At 37.5% G+C, this 15,088-nt stretch overlaps 1 protein-coding gene across 2 annotated transcripts in view; it reads left to right on the top strand.

Moving 5' to 3' along the window:
* TAF1B (TATA-box binding protein associated factor, RNA polymerase I subunit B) overlaps positions 1 to 15,088 on the top strand; it is a 42,109-nt gene that overhangs the window by 6,058 nt on the left and 20,963 nt on the right. For both annotated transcript variants that reach the window (XM_034432074.3, XM_087882404.1), the window contains exons 6-8: positions 2,153 to 2,276; positions 5,038 to 5,191; positions 6,225 to 6,324. In XM_034432074.3, the coding sequence (XP_034287965.2) occupies positions 2,153 to 2,276; positions 5,038 to 5,191; positions 6,225 to 6,324 (378 nt within the window). The remainder of the gene's footprint in view (positions 1 to 2,152; positions 2,277 to 5,037; positions 5,192 to 6,224; positions 6,325 to 15,088) is intronic.

Here is a 15,088-nt window from a genome sequence, read left to right as displayed (position 1 = left end):
TGAGGTAGTCCTCAGTTAATTACCACTTGTTCAGCAACTAAACTTGTGATGGTACTGAATGTGGGGGGGATTTATAATCAGTCCTCAAAGTTCTGGCTGTTCCAGCTCCCTCGTGTTCATGTGATGGTGGTCCAGGTGCTTGGAATCAACTCACACTTAAACAATGATTGCAGTGTCCTGCAGTTACATGGTTTGCATTTGTGACCTTTGCCAGCTTCCCACAAAGCCAATGGGAAGCTGGCAGGGAAAGTCACAGGTCACACCTGTAAACCGCTTCTCTTGCTTTTCCTCCGGAGGAGGCCCTCAGGAATCTTGCACTCCATAGCATGTGCCCACCCACCTACACTCTGTAACATACACACTCCCACACTTGTGTGATGCAGCCACCCTCCCATGCTTATTCATGCACACTTCCCACGTGGAACTTTATCATTAACCTTCTGGGGAAGCAGGCAGAGAATTTTGCAAATGGTGATCACGTGATCACAGGGCACTTGGCAACCAATTATAAATGCAGAGAGGTTGCCAAGCACCCAAAATGCAGTGACATTATTGGGGGAGGGCAACACAATATTTTATGACATCTGGGATAAAACAGCCATTCCATGGCTATTACAACTGAATGGTTATAACCTTGACTGGTTATAAGTCAGTGACTACCTGTAGATGGGAAGAGTATCGCCTTGGAAGAGTATACACACACTTGCTGTAATTCAGTAATTTAAGCATAGATTATATATAAATGCTTATAATTGTGACTGCGTGAGAGTGCAAGTAGCCCTTGCTTACTGATGATTCATTTAGCCACTCTTCGAAGTTACAACACTATTGAAATTTGCAACCTTCAAAATCACATGATCACCATTAGAGTCAGTATATAATGTCCTGTGCCTGATCTTTGGGTTTTTTCTTCCTTTTCTCCCTTTCAAAGCAGCAATCTTGGAGAAAGGGATTGCAGAAAAGTAAGCTGTTTGCTCTTCTCAAAAACAATGCAATTCAGCCAGCAGACTGGGACTGGGAACCATTGGCACGCTATGCAAACAGTTTACAGTACTCTCTTGAAATCCCTTTATCTCTAATCTCTCTGCTCGGGGGGGGGGGGGGGAGGAGGTAGAGCCATTTCTCTAGGCAATCTCTGTTTTGCCTGACACACACACACACACACACACACACACACACACACACACACACACACACACACTACACACAGTAGAGAAATTGGAAAGGAAAGGAAGGAATTTTGAGAGAGTAAGATGTTTCTTCTACGCATGAAAATTGTGCTGGCAGTGAGAAAGTCAGACAAAGGAGAGAAATTACTTGCTTTTTTCTCTCTTGCTGCCATATGAAACAGAGATTGGAAATCAAGGTATTTCAAAAGAATAAGAGGCTATTTGTATAGCATGGCAATGGCTTCCAATCCCAGGCTGTGGCATGATTGAGTTGCTTTTGATGTACAAGACAATAAGCAGGCACTGGAGCATTCCAAAAGGGAGGGAGGAGTTAGGAGGCAAACAAAAGCAGAAGATATGAAACTGACTAGTCTTATCTCCTTCCATCCAAAAGCACAATGGGACGTCACATGATTTCCTACTTAATGACCACTTTGGTTAGTGACAGAGTGGCTGGTCCCAATTAGGGTCGTTAAGCAAGGACTACCTGTATTGACATGAACTTAATAACTCAAAGAAAACAATGTGTCTTTTTTTACTCACATCTACTATGTATCAGTTGGTATAAATGTAAAGTGTCTTAAAATATCTGCAACTAATTTACACTTTCTATGTATAAAATGTTTATTCCATTTATTTATTTTTTTGGTATCTTATTATTTTGATGTCTTTAGTTTTCCTAATACATAGTTTTGATTGAATTGCTGATAGTACATTTTAGTTGTTTTTGTTTTATTTCTACTTGCATCTTGTAAGAAAATCAGTAAAAAGCAAGCAATTCATTGAAAATTTTAGTTTTTACAGAAATAATTTTGCATTAACTGGGCAAAATGCTCCCTTTCTAAAAATGTGTTCTGTTTGATATCTTGCTTAGCAAATTAAAGTTTTTGAATAATAAGGCTTGATTTAATAAAGAAGAAAGAATCCCCTTGAATTCTAGATTAACGTTGTTATTATTATTATTATTAAACTATTTTTAATAGCACACAGACACTGAAACAGAAGTTGAAAGTACTAGCCCGATTAATTTGACTTGTTCAACAAGTGATATAGATGTGATATCAGAATTTAGCACTGCTGCTGCTTCTTCTGTTAGTAAATCATCAGGTAAGAGCAAATATACCTTGTTTAGTTCTTTGTGTAGTTACTTGAGATATGAAAATATATTTCTATTTGATTACTTTGGAGATTTAAGCATGCAATCTTCATGTCTGTGTAGAAAAATTATAGAAAACATGGTCTAAGAATTAACCCTAAGAATAATGGGGGAATAAACAAATTATACAGAAACAATTTTTTGATTGCCAGACTGGGAATTCCTGTACATTGCAGAAAGCTCCAAGGAAGTTTTCTTGAGCAATATTTCCCATTTAGAATTCTCTCAGTAGATTTAGGTACACAATTCAAAGTATGGTCAATATGAAGGAAGATGTATTCCAACCCATTTGGAAGGAACGTGAGTACTGCTTGAACACAAAATGAGTTTTGTGTCTCATTTTGTGGCTAAAGCAAATACCAGGGAGAAGACTGAATCATAGGTTTTATAGGTCATGCTGCCACCTGAAGGTGTAGTCTATTACACTGCTACCAGCTGTCCCAAAATGTGTCTTTTTTCTTGAGGGTTCATTTAATATGCGTTGATAAATTATGTAGGCTGTCCTATAGAATTAACAAATAGTATAAAAATACATGTAAACCATCTAATTATTACTGTAGAAGTTCTAACAATATAATCTGGAAGACCATCAACACTATGTAGTCTTTCTTTTTACTGTGTACATTGAATAAATTAGAATCTAGGTCTAAAAGTAAATTATATGAGTAAATATAATGCAGGGAAAATTAAATCTGAATCCTAATATTGTTCTTGTGGTTGGGAGATTTCTTTACTAATTACTGTAGGTATTATGGGATCTTGGAGTTTTAAAATGTTTGTTAACTAAAATTAGTTAACATTAGTTAACTAATTAATTAACAAAACTAACATTAGTTTAGTTAACAAAAATGGCAAGTTGAAATTTTCCACTTGATGCAGGTGCATAGACATTGTTGGGAAGCACATTAAATTTGTGGCTTGTCAAGACATATAATATGGTGAATTAGATTTAGTGCTGACTGTCCAATCTGTTTTATATAAACTAGAACAAATAAAATGAAAGACTGCTAGCGTGATGTTTTTAACATGATGGCTACAAACAGAGCACAAAGAATTGCATTTTGAACTTAATCTGGAGTTAGTGATAGAATTTATATCAGCGATATTTTTAAGACACAGCCTGTGTGTTAAAAAAGGCAGAACAGATCCCTGAAAAGATTAACTGAGCTTCATAGTTTTTCTTTTGTGAGTTATATATGCATCATACCCAAAACAATTCTTATGGTTCCTTCTAGTTTTTAGAAGTCATGATCTAGAGAGTATTTCCTTAGTAACTATATTCAATCTAAACAAAGGGACTTTGTCTTTAAACAGAGACAGTAAAGGCAGCTTGAAACTGAGTGTGGTAGAATGCTGCTATTAATGGATTTAATTAAGTATATACATTGAAAATAAAATATGATCAATAAGAAATATGAATACCTTGCTAGATTTTGGAAAAGATGGGAAACTATACTACAGTCCCATTGAGATTTTGTAATATGTTTCTGGGTAAGATATTGCTAGCTCTTAATCTATTATATTTGTGTCCTGCCTTTTATTCAATAGCATAAGGCATAATGTTTCCTCCTCCTGTTTTTTACCACCATCACCCCACCATAACGCTGTCAGGTACTTTGAACTGTAAGAGTAATCCATTGATTCCATGGTTGAAGATGGACTAGAACATGGGTCTTCCCACCCTTAATCTTATTACCTACTAAATTGCAGTGGCTCTCAGTGTGATTAAAAAATATTTTATAAAATACATAAAATATATGTTCAAACTATTTAGGGTAGAGGTTAAATGTATACATCAAAAAAAATCATAAGTCTTTATAGCTAACTTGCTAAATTTGGCAATAGGATATCTTCCAGCTGTTTTAAACTAAAATTCCATTATTTCTGGTCTTGGATGAGGTAGCATCCTTCTCAAGACTGTTGCGCTATCTCAAGGGTGTCAGATTTGTGGCCCACAGGCCGGATGTGCTGACCACTTCCATGCCCAGTTTAGGGAAGGGGGGAAAGTTGTGATACTATGTCACGTGGTGACTCTGTGACAACCCGAGTTTGACACCCCTGTGGTATCTGGAAGTTGTCTTGAATTCTCAGCACGCTCTTTCTATATGTAAATTAATTCACATATGGATATGTTATAATCTGTACATTTATTATAAAAGCTGTGGACAGGTATAATTCTGAAACATTCGTGTAATTTGTGTCTTGTTGATTGACTGTCCAATAAATCTCTGCAGTTTTAAATAGGAGTTCCTGAGGTGGAACAGATGCTAATTTTATAGTGCCTTTTATATGTGGGTGCAGAGGCAAGAAAGAATTACTGTTTTTCCTCCTACTGATCTTGCGATTGAATGCTCATATTTCATTGATGTAATATTTCCTCCATTGTATGTATATTAAATGATTGTAGCTGTAGCAATTTTTTTTTTTGAGGAATAAATACTTCTGTTCCTTACTTTTAACTGTATAAATCAGTTTAATTGGTAATATGCAAGCTTCAAGTGAAGCCATGTAGGCTTAATTATTTGTGTTAATCTTTGAAGTTTATGTATGTCCCTTTGCTATCCTACTTGCTAGGCTGAAAAATTAAACCAGTGGAGGGATGCTAATGTACTCCTTTTAAACAGGCATGGTTTGTTATTTCTGCAGCTTTTTTCAATCTGGATGCACTGTAGAAAGGTTAACTTTCTTTACCTTACGGAACTCTTTTTGTAGCAAAATCTGGCTGGTCCGGATCAGTGGACGGCAGTTCATATTTACAGAAAAAAAGGAAAGGGGATCTGAGCTTGTCCATGCCGATGACTCTGGCTTTCTGTTCTCTGGCATTACTATGGCTGAGGGAATCCATTACATTATCAGATCTTTTAAGGTAATAAAAATAACGTCTAATAAATATTTGGGTTATAATCCTACTTCTACTTCTGCATTGAATTTATGCGTCAGGGCGAAAAGTTATCATTAGTTGCACCAAGTAAAACATGTCACTTTTTTATTCAGCTATGAATTAGTAGATTTACAGTACATACTTAAAATATTTGTTGATTGCCTTTTTAACTTACAGGATCAATTACAAATACATATATGTGCTAGTCAAACAAAATAGTTTGAACTAGTACCGGTCATTAATTGCAAACCCAAAGCAGGATAGAAGTGCCTTAATTTATCTTTGAAAAGGGGTCATTGAACTAATTCACATTTCTGCATTTGTCTGTCTCCAAATACTCAGTCCGTGCTGCATGATCTATCACCCATCTCCTCCCACTTATGACTGTATGACTGTAACTTTGTTGCTTGTATCCTTACGATTTATATTGTTTCCTAGTATGATTTGATTGCTTATTTGTACCCTATGATTATCATTAAGTGTTGTACCTTATGATTCTTGACGTATGTATCTTCTTTTTATGTACACTGAGAGCATATGTACCAAAGACAAATTCCTTTTATGTCCAATCACCCTTGGCCAATAAAGAATTCTATTCTATTCTATTCTATTCTACTCTACTCTACTCTACTCTACCCTACTCTACTCTACTCTACTCTACTCTACTCTACTCTACTCTACCCTACCCTACCCTACCCTACCCTACCCTACCTTATCCTATCCTATCCTATCCTATCCTATCCTATCCTATCCTATCCTATCCTATCCTATCCTATCCTATCCTATCCTATCCTATTAAACATGCCTATGTTGGAATGTAGAGTTATCTCAGCTAGTAGAATGCAGCCAGAAAGACTAACCCTGATAAGTTAGGATACTTTAATATAATATTTATCATGGATTAGGGAATGTCAGAAATGAGCACATCTTTAAAAAGTTTATAAAACTAACATTAGTTCTGTGTTGTGAATGAAACTGTAATACATGTATTGATTTTACTTTAATCTCCTTAACCCAGGTTGGTAATGGATGGTCACATTCCTTACTTGAATGCTTTTAAAGAGTTCCCAGAGGAGATGAAGATGTATGGATCTGACTTTAAGATCTTTCATGTGCAGGTGACTATTACTGATACGTAATATATGAGTATTTGTTTGTCTACTGCATTTTGGATTCAATTTCTAGGTGGCATTTCAGAGTGCACGGGGGTATGTCTTTCACATGTTAAAATAGCTGATTTGAGATTGAATTAAAAGTGCTGCATAGTCATCTTTTTACAGGTTAGGTAAAGAGCCATGGTGGCACAGTGGTTAGAATGCAAAACTGCAAGCTAACTCTGCCCACCGCCTGGAGTTCGATCCTGACTGGCTCAAGGTTGACTCAGCCTCCCATCCTTCCGAGGTTGATAGAATGAAGACCTAGATTGTTGGGGACAATAGGCTGACATTTTAAACATCTCAGAGAGTGCTGTAAAGGACGATATGAATGCTATTGCTGGTAGGGCACTTGGCAACTGGGATTTATTTACAGCCATTTGCAGTGCCCCACAGTCACATGAGCGCGATTTATGGTAGTTTTGCTGGAAGCAGACGTTTATTTCTGGTTCTGCAAAAACCAGCCTTTAGCAAACAATGAGTTCACTTAATGACCATGACATTCATTTTATGACCACCACAAAAAAGGTCATAAAATTCAATCTAATTATTTGATCACCCTCTTTACAACCGTCAACAACTGGTCATGCAGTTTTGTTAACAATGATAATCTTTCAGTGTTCTTCTATGTGAATTATTTGTATTAGGTTTTTATATATATCCAACTCTTACTGAAGTGTATACTGGTTATATAACAGAATTAACAGAGTTGGAAGGACCTTGGAGGTCTTCTAGTCCAACCCCCTGCTCAAGCAGGAAACCCTATACCATTTCAGACAAATGGCTGTCAGATCTCTTCTTAAAAACCTCCAGTGAAGGAGCACCCACAACTTCTGAAGACAAGCCTTTCCACTAGTTAATCGTTCTAAGGGAATTTATCCTTAGTTCTAGGTTGATTCTTTCCTTGATCAGTTGCCATCCATTGTTTCTTGTCCTGTCTTCTGGTGTTTTGGAAAATAGGTTCACCCCTCTTTGTGGCAGCACCTCAAATATTGGAACACTGTTATATCACTCCTAGTTCTTCTTTTCATTAGACAAGACGTACCCAATACCTGTAACCATTCTTCATATGTTTTAGCCTCCACCTCCCTTAATCATCTTTGTTGCTCTTCTTTGCACTCTTTCCAGAGTCTCAACATCTTTTTTATATTGTGGTGACCAAAACTGGATGCAATATTCTATTCTATGGTCTTATCAAGACATTATAAAGCAGTAGTAACACGTGATCTTGATTCTATCCCTCTGTTAATGAAGCCTAGGATTGCATTGGCTTTTTTGGTGGCTGCAACACACTGCTGGCTTATACTTAAATGATTTTGTCTACTAGGAGCCCTACTCACAATTGCTTCTGCTGAGTCAGGTTTACATAAATCAGTATGTGTTGCAATTTATATACTGAAAACAAGGCAGGAGGGGAAAAATGATGATATTTCACCACAAAAGAAGATGTATTGTGAAATCTCTGCATCAAAATCAAATTTGCATCATAATCTTTTAAGGAGAAGGAAACTCATCCAATGAATGCAATAGAACATTGCCAGGCTGAAGGATCTTAAATTGCAAAATGCAAATAATACAGAAAATAATCCAAAAAAGTGATTAAGGTCAAGCCTAGTATCCATAAAGACTACGTTGCAAGTTGAAACTTGGAAGTTGATGTAACTCTCAGTTACTCCACTCATAAGCCAACTGTAAAAAAAAACTTTCTGTGGTCTATTCGTGACGAGCAGCTATCCAAAATAACATGAATAATCTCAATGATCTCTCCTTTGTTCTGGCAAGATTACACCAACTTGGATCCAGCATCCAGTGGCTATTCCATTTGCAAAACTGTATGACTAACCAACAAAAGCCAGCAAAGCAAAGGTGGCACAGTGGTTAGAATGCAGTATTGCAGAGTTTAATCCTGACAGGCTCCAAGTTGACTCAGCCTTCCATCCTTCCGAGGCTGGTAAAATGAGGTCTCAGATTGTTGGCAGCAACATGCTAACTCTGTAAACTGTTTAGAGTTGTAAAGCACTGTGAAGTGGTATATAAGTTTTAAGTGCTATTGCCAACTGCTATTCTCTTGCCATGGTGCATACAAGAAGTCAATTCATTACAACTTTGTTCATGTGGTTTTTGTAAAACTACAGGTAGTCTTTTTTTGGGTTGAGCCTGGCAACTCAAGTCATTAAGCAAAGCAGTCATTAAATGAAACTGCCACTGTACTCACAATCTTCCTTCAACTTTGCTCTACAGGTAGTCTTCAACGTTTAGCAATTGTCTGAAGTTACAACAGTACTAAAAAAAATGACTTGCGATCAGTCCTCACACTCACACTGTTGCAGTATCCTCACAATCACATGATTATGATGCAGCATCCTGGGGTTACCTGATCGCCATTTGCAACTTTCCCAGCCGGTGTTCAATAAGCAAAGTCAATGGGGAAGCCAACAGGGAAGATTGCAAATCATGATGACGTGATGTCTTGTATAACAAAAGAGGTTGCAGAACGTAATGCCTCATTTACTGACCACACTGTTTAATGTTGAATTTTCCAGTCCCAGTTGTGGTTGTAAATTGACAATCCTCTGCAAGGATTGGTCATACAGTTTCATTTTCATCCTCATTGTAACTCCAAATGGTTGCTAAACGAGACAGTTGCTTAACAAGGGCTATATGTACAACATTCTGCCCATCAATTCTTCAACAAAATGATTAGCTGAGTCTGTACAGACTATTATCTAATTTCCATCCACATTTCTTGGTTTATTCTTTGTCTTCCAGTAAAGCACCATCTCATTTATTTTATTTTTTATAACAATTCTATAACTGGCTCAACCTTCCATGCTACTCCTTTCTGTCAAAATCATTTTGTGTCACAGGTCCTTATCAGAGCTGAGTTTTGAGAAAAAAAGAATTGTTTGAAAATTATAAGAAAGCAGCTCCCCCCCCCCCCAAAAAAGTCAATTCCTTTGCACCCCTTCCAAAACTGAATCTCCCTGTCCAATGAAAGCATCTTGGTAAGAGTTGTTAAGACCTCCCTCTCCATTGAAAGTTTGCCTGTTTGCCTGCCTGCCTGCCTGCCTGCCTGCCTCTATCTATCTATCTATCTATCTATCTATCTATCTATCTATCTATCTATCTATCTATCATCTTGTATAGTTGCCAATCTCAGCAGAAGTGACTCGGCATGGATGAGATGATACACATTTTCTGGGGCAAACTCTGGCTTTGGCACTCTGTAGCTCCAAAGGTTGATTAAGCTGTTTTTGCAGTGGTATTTGACTTTCCACTGGGACTTCAAAGTTGACATTGACCCTTGGTGATGTGTGTGTGTGTGGGTGTGTATTGAATTACTTTTGGAAGTAATTCTTAATGTGTTAACGATCTATCTATCTAGAGTCTTTTGATTTTGATGGGCTATAAAAATGGTCAGATCATAGGCCCAATTTTAGAGTCCAGTTTGTCAGCATCTAGTTGAGTTTTTGCAAGTACCTTCCTCCTGCTTCGAGTCAATAGCATTTAGCAAGTTGGTCAATAGAGCATGATTACCAGCTCAATGTGGGGTGGCTATATGGAGATAAACAGGAAGTTCCGGATGCAGGTGTTTGTCATTTTAAATGTTTAAAGTTCTCTCTAACATGACATACTGTGCTCATTTTAATGAGGCACTTATGCGACTTGAGACTGTCTACATTTTGGCCAGTGCTATTTTCTTGTAATGCCTATATGAACTAGCACGTCAAATAATCAGAATTTTGGCTTTTTTCCCCCTCCTTTCATGCCATTTAATAACTTTCTCATCTGTCCGGTTAATATTTTGGAACTGGAAGCACTTTTTCGTATGTATTTTCAAATTTTCTATTGTTGTATTTAAGAAATATAGACCAGTAATGAAAGGAAAGATCCTTTATCTTCTAATATTTACAATCATGAAATCAGAAGGTGGGCAGGTAGCATTTTATTGTCTCTCTCTTGAAACAACTTCAAAAATGACAGTAAGCAAGGGTGAGGCTTTTTAAAAAGAGCTGAGGAGGAAGTTTGCTTCTGACATTTATTTTAATCAGGTTTATCATTGGAATCTGCTGTTGTGTAACAGAAACTCTTGCTTGTCCTTACCTGTTGAAGCATTGCTTAATAGAGAAGGAAAATGGGTTGACTTGAGACGTGTGTCCTTTAATATCTATCTTTGTGTCTCTGAGGGAGTGACGCTACATTATTGCCTTAAACTGTTGTGGCTTTATTGGCTTCCCAATATATTTGCTAGTTAAAATAACGTTAATCTGAGCATTGTCAATAGCAGTATACAGTGGCTGCTACTCTAAACATCCATGTAGAATTTACATGTTTCCTCTGCTCACTAGAATTCATAAATAGTTGTGGTGGTAATTTAGAGTTGCATGGCATAACTGATGCCCCTATACATCATTTCTTTCCTAATGGTGCAGATTGCCTAAGTGGATCTGCGATTTGGATTGCAGAATTGAATGCAACAAAGAAGCTTAGCATATGAGAGACACAATGAGACTAAAACAGAGCAGTTATATTTTCATAGTGTGAATTGGAACCTGATAGTCTTTTGATACCTTTCATGATTGATGAAGCATCCCAATTAGGATGTAGTATCTGCTCCAGATTAAAATAAGAATGGGTTAAAAGTGGGGAGAGAGAGCAGACTGAGCCATTAAAATTATCATGCTCAACACAACTGAATTGCTTTTAAGTTCAACATTTCCCTCCCTCCCCCAAATGTTGCTTTCCTTTGTTAAGCCTTGATCTATATGAATTATGTTTGCTTCTCCCACTGTCACCTTCTCTCTCTTGTTTTTCTTCTTCTCCCTCCCTCTCAAGACAGTTGCATTTCACTGGTATTGCCAGGCCTGGTAATTTGTGACATTGAGAAAATTTTGGAATTTTTCCATTGTCACTGAGCTACTTTTGTAGCTCTTTGTACTATATATTGTTTATTCCTTGGAGCGATTCAGGATATTAAGCAGTTCTCCAAGTTAAGCAGTAGGTGTTTCGCCTACATAGTTCTTTTCTACTCTCAGTTGTCCTTTAATAATCCATGGCACACCCTAAATTGTTACATCGTATGAGCATGTGCCTCATAAGTCTTAAGAAGGTACGGGTCTTCCCTTTCTTTACTGCTCTGTATTTCTTAAGTAATTCATACCTGCTCTGTATTTAGCACTTTTAAAACAATAATATTGGAAGATGGAAAAACTACAGGAGTTTTCAATATTGAGCCAAATGTGACACAAAATAAAAAAAAATAGTAAATCAGTTTATTCACATCGTTTTGTCTGGTTTTGTATACATTTTTTTTTCATCAGATATTTTAAAAAGTGGGTGGATTCATTTTTGGTGTTTAGGTTATATAGGGAAATAAGGTAGAATTGTTCTGCCAGTGAGTTTTGTTTTGCCAGTAGATGAATCACAATAGATGCAACATTTCAGACGAGCAGTCTTTTTTAAAAAAAATATTCACAGTTCCACCGAGGGAGGAATTAATTCCCGTGCCAATGGCCATAGCATATTATTGTGGTTTGTTTTGGTAGTTGTTGTAAACAGCATTGGTTTTTAGGAAGAAGGGAAATAAAAGCCAACTATAGAGACATGACATATCATAAATAAAATAGGTCAATCAAAATTATTTCGTCAGTATTCATTGTAAGGCATTTTGAAAGGATCACTAATCACATTGACAGGGTAAGGCAATATTAATGTTTTATGTTCAGTCTTTTTATCAAATCAAAATAAAGATGTAATTAGTTTTAATATAATGTAAGATCATGAAATACTACACTGTTCTTACACTCACTTTTGTAGCACTTTTGGGTTTGTAGCACTTTTGGGTTCTTTTTTCTCAAGTACATTGTAGGTGGTATGATAGGCTATTTTTGCAATAATTACATCTGCTCATTTCTCTTCTTCCACTGTCATTGCTAATGAACCACATTTGTGAAGCCTTACAAATATCTGCCAAACCTGTTTGGCCAGATTAAATTGTATGACATGAAAAAATGTACACATACCAAACGTAGCTCTGACTGGCTGTATTACAGTATTTTCTAAGCACTGAAGGTGGTGTCATAAAGCTCAATTTTGTCTCTGCACAGTCGTCCCCCTTCTTTTTTTGCTTGTTTTTGGAGTGGAGGGAGTACAACTTAAGAATGGGAAGGTGCAAATTCGTCATTTGTTTAAAAGCTACATTCATGTGTTATGTTCAATACCTCCCTTCCTGATAGCATTGTGTTGAACTAGGAATTGCTTTTAAGTCAAGGAGGTAGTCCTTGACTTACAACAGTTCATTTAATGATCATTCAATGTTACAACAGCAGTGAAAAAAGTGACTTACGACCACTTTTCATACTTACAACCATTGCAACATCCCCATGGTCACATGATCAACATTTGGATGCTTGGCAACTGACTCCTATTTATGACGGTTGCAGTGCCCTGTGATCCACTTACGCAACCTCCTTATAAGCAAAGTTAATAGGGAAGGCAGGTTCACTTAACCGCCGTGTTACTAACTTAACAACTGTAATGATTCACTTAACAACTGTGGCAAGAAAGATTGTAAAATGGGGCAAAATTCATTTAACAAATGTTTCATTAACAATAGAACTTTTGGACTCAATTGTGGTTGTAAGTCAAGGACTACCTGTACTTAAGTTACAGTTTCCAACATATAGTAACTATGCTGATGAATGGAAAAAGAGAATAATGCCATAGATTTAAGGAATTCCTAAAAGAATGTCACTGTTTCCTGGTTTTTAAGGACACCTCCAAAGTGTTGGCTTGAATCTATAAAGCCTTCTATGGCTTGGGGTCTAGGTTACTGAAAGACCACTTTAATCTACGCAGACCTCTACAGTATATGTTAAAAAAAATATAAATGATGTGGGAGAAGTCTATTCTCCTATTCCAAATATTGCCAGTGAGGAAAAGGAGATAGGAAGCTAGCATAAGGTTTATTACAATCTTATACCAACCTGTATACATAAAATACACATATAATCCCCGTAAAAGTAACAATAAAGAATAAAAGGAGAGTGAATTAGAGTTGAGATTAAAATTAACGTTAGTGATATTGGAGGAATTCAGTTGTGGTAGACAATATTAGTGGCCTCATTCTCATAGTAGCCAGACTTGGCAGAATTTGGCTACATTGTGGGCAACAGTGCTCTTTTTTCCTCTTCCCATATTTAGTGTTTTTTCTCCCCTTGGATTTTGACATGGGCTGCTTGTCAGGCTAAGGCACGGGTGTCAAACTTGTGGCGTCACATGACGCTTCATGATTTTCCCATTTGCAGAGCTGGGGTGGGCGTACCCTGCAGGTGACACATCCAGCTCGCGGGCCACCAATTTGACACCTCTGGGCTAAGGCTACTAGGTATTATTAACCTCTTACAAACCATGGAACGAACTATCTCTGCACTCACACATCTCATCTTGGGAATTTTGCAATACTTCAGAGCAGATTTGAGTTGTTTGTATGAGACTGCAGGTTAAAATAAAATATATCCTTCTGGTGAAAGGCCCATTTTCTGAGACTTTTCAGTATTCAATACCAGCTGTAATCCTCCATGTATGGAACCTTCTCAGGGAGTGTCCCTGATATCAAATCTAATGGCTTCTTGTTTAGTCATTCAGTTGTTTCTGATTTTTCATTACCCAATAATGAAGTATCTGATCCATGTTTAGATCACTTCCACGTCTTAATGATATTGGCTGTAAACACTATGGGGCCATTCCTATAACTCACCCCAGGCACTTTGTAGATCAGCGGTGTCAAACTCGCTGCCCAAGGGCCAGATATGTTATGCGCTGGCCACGCCCACCCTCGGGTTAGCGAAGGGGGGGAAAGTCGCCATACGTCACGCAACAATGTGACACCACGAGTTTGACACCCTTGTTGTAGATCATGGTAGATTCCATTGGGTACATAGGGATTTTCTTTACAAACTGGTTAGTAGATCCATCAAATATCTGGTTAGCTGCTGGCAACAAGAGGCAATCCAGACTTTAGAGTAGCCTCTGCTTGTCAATCCTAGTTATCCCTCCTTGGTTTATTGACCTCTAGGAGATGAAGTAGTAGAAGTGATGCCTAGAGATCTGGCAAGTGAATCTAACCAACCATTGGTTTATTGTTGAGTCTACACCTTGGTGGTAAAGGAAACAAGTATGGTATCTCTACTTTTCCATTGGCTGGCTCAGGAATTCTGGGAGTTGAAGTCCCCCACCCCTGCCTTATGGCATCAAGGTTAGTTGGTTACCTTGTATTTGGGGCAGGAAAATATCATCTGCCACCTTATGAGAATTTTGCTAATAAAGTCACCCTCAGTCTTGACTCTGTATGGATGGAGTCTATGGTAGGGACTGGGATAATATCTTGCCATGTTAATTAGGATGTCTTCAGGTTTATGGATTCCAATGAAGTGAATAGATTACTTGCTAGTATATTATTCACCTCACATGGACTGAATCTCTCCTGGCTTTTAAAGAATCAAGAGATTGTGGTCAGGTGAATCTGGGAGGTGATGTTCTGCAGATTTCCTGCAACCTTCAGAGAGGCCTCCTTTTTAAAGACTTCCTTGTATCAAGCTGTATTAGATAGCCCTTGTTTTGTTCCCTATCTTTTTTTAGGGAAGGTTGTCAGAACTGTAGTGGAGATGCAACTTCAGAACATCCTAGAACAGGGTTGTCAAATTAGATTTCATTGAGGCCGGATCAG

Source organism: Pantherophis guttatus, chromosome 1 (genome assembly GCF_059756535.1).
Source record: "Pantherophis guttatus breed Tessera chromosome 1, ASM5975653v1, whole genome shotgun sequence".
In the NCBI taxonomy this organism is placed as follows: domain Eukaryota; kingdom Metazoa; phylum Chordata; class Lepidosauria; order Squamata; family Colubridae; genus Pantherophis; species Pantherophis guttatus.
Note: the sequence above shows the minus strand (reverse complement) of the source record. Positions and strands in the feature narration are given on the sequence as shown.